Source organism: Anastrepha ludens, chromosome 2, assembly GCF_028408465.1.
Source record: "Anastrepha ludens isolate Willacy chromosome 2, idAnaLude1.1, whole genome shotgun sequence".
NCBI lineage: Eukaryota > Metazoa > Arthropoda > Insecta > Diptera > Tephritidae > Anastrepha > Anastrepha ludens.
The window spans coordinates 38,629,991-38,637,863 of NC_071498.1; the positions used below are offsets into that span (position 1 = coordinate 38,629,991).

A 7,873-nucleotide genomic window follows, 5' to 3' on the forward strand; every position below is an offset into this window, starting at 1 on the left:
AATCTCGGTGAGAGACCAAAACGAAGAAAAAAGTTGTTTCTAATAGCGGTCGCCCCACGGCAGGAAATGGCAAACCTCCGAGTGTATTTCTGCCATGAAAAAGCTCCTAATAAAAAAATATCTGCCGTTCGGAGTCGGCAGGTCCCTCCATTTAAGGAAGAACATTAAGACGCACACCACAAATAGGAGAAGGAGCTCGGCCTAATAACCAAAAAGGGAGTACGCGCCAATTATATTGTTTAGTTATAGTTTTGCCTGTTTGTTTGATATGTTGAAAAACATTTTTTTTAATATACATGGAGGTAATAACAACTAAAAAAAATTTTGTTTGCATTATTTTATGTTTGTTACACTTGTTTATTTTAGATCAAAAAATTTAGCCGCTAACATTTTTTTGATAAAGACCAGCAGCCGAAAGGCTCTGCTGCTAGCGTTGCGTTTGCTTTAGTTTATTAAATAATTTATTATATAAAGTTTGTAAAATAACATCAAAAACAAGTAAATAGTCTTTCTTTATTTTACATACATAGTCATTTCGTTTAGTGGGCGGGAGTGAAATCTGTTACTTGTTATCGGTGCATTAAGTGAGAAAAAGTGCAAGCTATTTTCGTAGCCCAACAAAAAAAACCGTGGTAGAGGCACATAAGAGGATGCAGGTAGTGAAGACATTTACTGAAGTTTTCTTATAGTTGCAGCTTTGATAAGTTTGTAGTCTAGTCCAGACGAAGATTCTAAGCTTTAGATAGATGATTCTTTATTGGGATGGAAGATATCTGCACTGCGAAAATCAATGACCTTCTAAAGCTTTTGATCAGTTCAAATTGGTTTGAAGGGAGATCGGGACGAATTTCCCATGCGGTTTCACAACAACTATGAGCCTGAGTGTGTCGAAACCTAATCTAACTTTGTTTTCTAGCCTGTGCATGTGTTTTATGAATATATTTTTGGCCACATCCTGCTAAATGCCTACATTTATCTGAAAACTATTTTAGAAGAATACGAAATATTTCTATCCATCAAGCAACTCACCGTTTGTTTTTGTCAGAGGATTCTACTTTAAAATTTATTCAAAGCGGCTGTTTTATGTATGTATAGATAATTTTTCAAGTAAAAGCCTTAAAACTAACAAAGAATTGGGATGCGTGCATCTTTTTCCTAGAGTAATTTTCAGGATTTAGGGTATAAACTATGCCAATTGCTAAGCCTATGCCAGAGCACATTAGGTGTGAAATTTTTTCGGAATAAACTCGAAGTAAGAGTGTAGCAGAGTCAACGAATTCTTCAAAAGGCTAATGGCTAAAAGTTAACGGGTAATATTTAAAAATATTTTAAACTCACGTATTCAAAAATGACTAACACCATTCGTATTTGTTATAATACCGATGATGATATACTTCAATCTGTTAACAAAATCTAAGATACTACAATAGATTTTGTTTTTGTTGCACGTTTTATGTTTTGAATCATATAGACTTTATCCTATTTAAGGCGTACTCTTTCGTTGGCTTTATAAGAAGAAATAACTCGAAGCTTGCATACCCTTATATACTTAAGCTTAATGCACTGCTTTTATCTGGCCTACATTAGAATATGCCATGCTTATTTTGAAGCCTCCAGTTCTCTATTGACAGAATAGGAATCACGCTTACTTCTTATTAATCCTAAACAGCTGGGGTGTAGCAAATCGAATTTTTCGCCGACTTTTTTTGTTTGATATTATCAAGCGCGAAATTCACTGTTCGTCTTTTTCGGAAAGATTAACTTTTCGGCCCCTTCGTAATAAATATTCGTTCCTTTCACGTAATAACTATTCGTGCCTTTTGAATAGATCAGAAAAAACTGCGCCTGCAATGCGTGAATTGCTCGTTCTCTTCAAGAGCGGAATGAGATATCAAATTCTATTGAACCTGATTTTCCATTCTCTCAGAGTAAGGCACTTAAAGTTCATTTTTGTTGCTTTTACTCTTGTCAAAGGATGCATTGCATCTCAATAATAATAATAACTTAAAGTTATTAGTACTTGAGTGTTATTGCTATTGGCCGCGTTTCTAAGCCTGCTCGGCTATAAAGCGCTTTTTATTTTTGAAGTCTAAAGCTACTGAAGCAACTAATAACTTACTAAAAGCTACTAATTACAAAAAACTTCATTACAAAACTCACAAAAAAAGTCATACCTGGTAAATTAAACTAATAAATTAATTAACTTATTAATTGTATTTTATTTTTGAACCAACAAAAATTGATTGTAGGGTGCAGAGTACTTCTTCAGAGTAATTTACCAGGTATTACTTTTTTTTATAACTTCCAACAGTTCTTTTATCCTTTATTGTTTTATTTCCTTTACAAAATATTTAATACCAAAAAAAAAAAAAAATGTAACATTACAATTTAATGTCGTCGCTAATCGGAACAAAGGACGGAGTTTATACTTATAAAAGACTAAAGAGTCTTACAGATACCACCGCATTTATTTATTATTTATTTATTTATTATTATTAATTTTTATTAATATTATTTCTAAAATGATTGACCTTAAGAATAGTTTACATAAAAGGATTAACAGTAAAATTTAAATTTAAATTAAAATTACAGATAGTAGTAAAGAAGTATAAGTTGGAGAAAAGTATTAAAAAAGGAAAGTAAAGTAAAAATAATAGTAGTAGGAGTAGGGATTAATTGGAAGAGATTTAAATAATGTGGAACCATTTGAATGCGAACATTTGTTAAATAAATAAAAAAATGTTTATTAATTATGCAGTAAGAAATTAGCTGATTTTTTTGCTGTTTTAGTTTTTGAAAATGGGCTATTGAAAATGGGCTAAAAATTAAAAGAAATTCTCTCAGAGAAATATCTCTCGAGCAACACCTCTTGAGAAACACCTCCTCCAGCAAATGCATTTGTTTTTTTTTAGTTGATTCTGTTGCGAGTTGTGATGTATACCGCAAAAAAAAACTTTTTCGCCTTTGGCGCCTTTGGGTACTGTCATTTGCTCAATTTTCATTATTTTGCAATGAAAATTTAGAAAATTTATATATAAATGAACTGGATAAGCTAAGACTATCTGTATCGCCAGAAAAAAGTTCTTTAAAGCATGCCTTGTTTTCAGCGAATTAACCGTACGCCTAACCCGCAAACACATCTGAAGAAACTCGAAAATTGTATGCATACAAAAACGCTTCAGAAATGAGAAAAATTTCCTATGCCAACTTTTCTTATGCAGGGAGTAGTTCTTAAGATTTTTTCTAAACTTTTTAGTACTATTTTTTTAAGTTATTTTTGTTTGTGTTTGTTTTGTTGTTTTTATATTGTTATTTTTTTGGCTTTTTGTGATTTTTTGTGGTACTTTTTAATATTTTTTTATATATTTTTATTTTTACTTTTTATTATTTTTGCTTTCTTTAGAAGGCAGCACAAAGCAAGTGTGTGATTTTTTATTTCTCGAAGGAGCATTGCTTGTATTCTTCTTCTCTGAAATTGCCAACTATCAAATGTCAAAAGATATAATATCCACAATTTGCTGGAGTATTTTCTAGAGAGCTTCGTACAAGCCTTTAAGTTGGATTTATGTTGACGCCTCTTATGCTGTAGCCTAATAGGATTCTCCGTGACTACTGTGGACATGAAAATTCAAATAATATACAATAAACGTTCATTATTATTGGGTTGTCAATCGATTGGCATTGGACTAGACTTGTAATATTATAAAAAAGGCATACGTCTGCAGGGCTCTGCATTTGTCAGATAACATCAAGAAAGAAAGGTATCTAGGTAAGTCGGTTATTTTTCCGCCTGGGTATGTACCTATGCCACAAAAATCCAAATGAGTTATAAACTTCACTTAAGCTATTAAAAGCATTTGTGAGCGAATAAAAAATATCGGAAAGTGTGTATGTATGTAAACCCAAGTATCAAATACAATGAGAGCAACAACTTCAACGAAAACGAGATCATTAAATTGGCAACAACACCCACCTGCACACAGTATGACAGTATTGCAGTTAATCTGAAAATTGAAAATTGACAACATGTTTGACTGTAAGCCTTTTGGACAGTCACTCACACGCCCATAACTGGCCAAAGTATCTGGTGCGATTGCCACACGCCGTGTGTTCAAAAACAAACAAAAAAAGTAGAAGATTAAAAAAGCAAGACACACACGCACGCACCGCAAAAACATAAGCGATCAATTTGGACCTTAATTGTGGTTTTGTATTGTTGTTATTTTGTTTTTTTTTTGTGACGCCAAACATGTTGCAAAATATTTTTTATTGATACCCAAAGTACATGTACATGTACATGTATAGGTGTATGTGGATATTAACCAAAACAACTTACCACAAATTGTTGTAGTTGCATATTTGCACGCGCTGCTATAAATCCGCTTTAATGGTTTTCGGTGATTTGTTATTGATTGCTATGCTTTTGCTTATGAAGTTCGTAATTGAAATTGGGTTTTTGCAAATTAAAATTTACTGTTTCTAAGCACTTCCGGTTCTAATGCGCAGGCGCACCAACACAGTAATTATATATTGGTATACACAAACACACACACACTGACAGTATTTTCAAAGTGTTCCTTTTCTGAGAAAAAGCCTCTTCGTTTCATTTACATATGTTTTGTACTTTTTCCTCTTCTTCTTCTACCTTAATTGCACTGCTACTTTCAAGCACGAAATTGGCGTTTAGTACTAATTTAGCTTTTCACAACTCCAACTGGGCGTCGCTTGGTTGTGGTAGTGGTAACCTTTTCGTTGAAATTCGCTTGTCAAATGCTTTGTGCCACACACTTCCAATTGGTTTTTATAGTGAGCGCTTGGCTTATAGCTTGTGCGCCTGAGCAAAAACAACAACGCCAGCCACGATAATAACACAGCATTAAAGAGGGAGAGGAGGAGGAAGAAGAAGAAGAAGAAGAAGAAGAAGAAGAAGAAAAAGAAGAGGAAGAAATCACAACAGCAGCTGTTGCTGCCATGGACTATTGGCTGATTGGAAGTGAGCTTTCGTGTTGGCTGGAAGCGTGCGCAAAGCTCCGTTTTTCTGCGTGTAAGTGTGAGCGGTAAATGCATTTTGATACTTCCGGTGGAAGTGCAATGTCAGCTTGATGATTTTAAATCATATGAAAAATTCTAAATTTTTTTTTATAAATTTGGAATTTGTTTTTAATCTTGGCTGATTTCGTAAATAATTGAAACGGGGAAGATGTCAATGAAGATATTCGAAAAGCACTACATTATGAAAACAGTTGATTAAACTGTGTACGGCGCACAGTGCGCATAACAATACCGCTAATCGATCAGCGTTTACCGAAAATACGAAATCGGAATAATACAGTTAACATTTACCGAAGTTACAGTTTTGTCTTTTCGTCGCTGAGCAATAAATTTCGATTGTGCTTTGCATGCGCAAATTTTGGTGTACATTCAAATTTATACATGTATATATGTATGTATGTATTTTGTGTTTTACCAAAATCAGTGTTTATTTAATTTTATACAAATTTAGCTGCCTCTTTGATTACTGCTTTTTGCAATTTACCCACACTTAACTTACAACCATCTCTTGCTTCCGTTTGCGCATGCGTGACACTCATTCTGAACGTAGTATGTGCGTGCTCAAATTATTTCAAATAAATCTCCGAACGTCATCTAACTTCGTGTGTACATTTCTTTATTTCTCTATTGCTACCATTTATTTCAAACTTTATGTCGAAATGAAAGTGTTGACTTGCATGATAAAAGAGTAAAAAATAAAAAAAGTTAATAAAAAAATAAAATAAAAATCGAAACAAAATAATTAAATATATTTCACGTAAGCATACAATTAAGTATTAAAAGTAGTTCAAAGACGTAAATACAGTTGCTCACAGGATTCAGTGTACAATTAATCTTTTTTTTTTACAAAACTGCTGTGTATATGTATACAGTTTGTCAAGAGTAAGTTTACACATTGAAAATAAAATCAGTGCTTCAATTTTAGTATAGAAAAAAATATTCCTGCATTTTCTAGGTGCCAAATAACTCTTTTCACAAATAATGACAAGTGATGTTATATGCAAGGTTGTAAATAGCGACTTGGACCTTATGGCATAATTAATACTTAGTGTGATGGCATCAGATTTTCGATTGGGTTTAAATTGGGATTCTGGACAGGTATACTAATGACCTTGCCGTAGTTATATAAAACTAGAAGCCACAACTGCACCTTATGCTCCTTATGCTTCACATCGTTGTTTTGATAAAATTTCAAATACGGTTTGTTGTTTCTAATAAGCCCAAATTTTATCGCACTGCTCTTCTAATTCCTCTGAAAAATTCCCAAATATTTCTCTGAGTCTATATTGTTTTCTATAAATGCCAAGTCTGCTACACCTCTGCTTGAGATGCAACCTCTTAACACAACAGACGATTTTCCAAATTGGACCGTCGTTGTAATATAGCATCATTTTCGCCTCAACCCAGAATATGACGTCTGCCCAATACTTGATTGGTTCAGATATTCGCATCCTAGCAAAAGATAAGCGTTTTTCAATATTTTGTGTAGATAGAAACGGCTTCTTAAGTGCAGCGGTCGAATCATCACATCAGCGAACGTACCATTCATAACTAAAAAATGCATATTTCGTACCATGACATATAACGGGTGATTTTTTAGCTATTATCTTTTTAAACAGTTGGTTTAAACAGCTGACGCACGTTTCATGTTTTGTTTCACTGCCAAACATCTTCAGTTTGGTCTACAATTTAACCATAAATCGTCTTAAAAATGAACAACGCTTGCAAATCATTGAATTTTATTATAAAAATGCGTGTTCTGTTAAGAAAGTTTAAAGTCGAAAAATTGTGTTCAGCGACGAAGCTCATTTTTGGATCAATGGGTACGTAAATAAGCAGAATTGTCGATTTCGGAGGGAAGATCAGCCAGAAGAATTGCAAGAGCTACCAATGTATCCAGAAAAGGTCACAGTTTGGTGCGGTTTATGGGCTGGAGGTATCATTGGACCGTACTTCTTCAAAGATGCTACGAATCGTAACGGAAATGTGAATGGTGAGCGCTACCGTGAAATGATATCCAATTTTTTTTTGCCTAAAATGAAAGAGCTTGACTTGCATGCCATGTAGTTTTAGCAAGACGGTGCCACATGCAACACAGCACGCGTAACAATGGACTTGTTGAGAAGCGAGTTCGGTGAACATTTCATTCCCGTACAGGAGCTGTCAATTGGCCACCCAGATCGTGCGATATAACGCCTTTAGATTATTTTTTGTGAGGCTATGTTAAACCTCATGCCTATTCAGACAAGCCTGCTTCAATTAACGCATTGGAAGACAACATTAAAGCATTTATATGTGAGATACCGGCCAAAACATTGGAAAGAGTTTGCCAAAATTGGACAAAACGGATGAACCATTTGAAGCGCAGTCGGGGTCAACATTTGCATGAAATAATCTTCAAACATTAAATTATATGAACTGTACTATCGATTTAAATAAAATGTTCATGCATTTTTGTAAACTTTTTTTTGAAAAACTTTCCTATAGCTCTTAATCCTTAATCTTAAATCACCCTTTATAAACGAATGCTGAACGTAGTCGTTTGATCGAACTGTCATTCGAACACATACAGCCACCCGTAAACGATCGAATTTAACTAAAGATATAAGTAAATTGTAAAAATATGTAATTAAATATGGGTTTTGTAATAAATTCTTTAAAGGAATTTTAATAAACTCAACCCCACCCAAAAAGATGCCATGATGGAGTCCATATATGGCCAACAAAACAGCAATTGGAAGCCTTACGCAGTTTTGAAATTTAGGTTTAAGTATTCAGTGGGGAATATTTTAATTTTAAAAGTTGTTTCGGATTTTATTAC

At 33.7% G+C, this 7,873-nt stretch overlaps 1 protein-coding gene across 1 annotated transcript in view; it reads right to left on the reverse strand.

The window, feature by feature from the left end:
• Positions 1 to 4,789, reverse strand: part of LOC128868991 (probable serine/threonine-protein kinase samkC) — a 40,898-nt gene extending 36,109 nt beyond the window's left edge. The window contains exon 1 of the mRNA XM_054111612.1: positions 4,337 to 4,789. Coding sequence (XP_053967587.1) covers positions 4,337 to 4,357 — 21 coding nt within the window. The 5' untranslated portion in view covers positions 4,358 to 4,789. The remainder of the gene's footprint in view (positions 1 to 4,336) is intronic.
• Between the last annotated feature and the right edge of the window lie 3,084 nt (positions 4,790 to 7,873).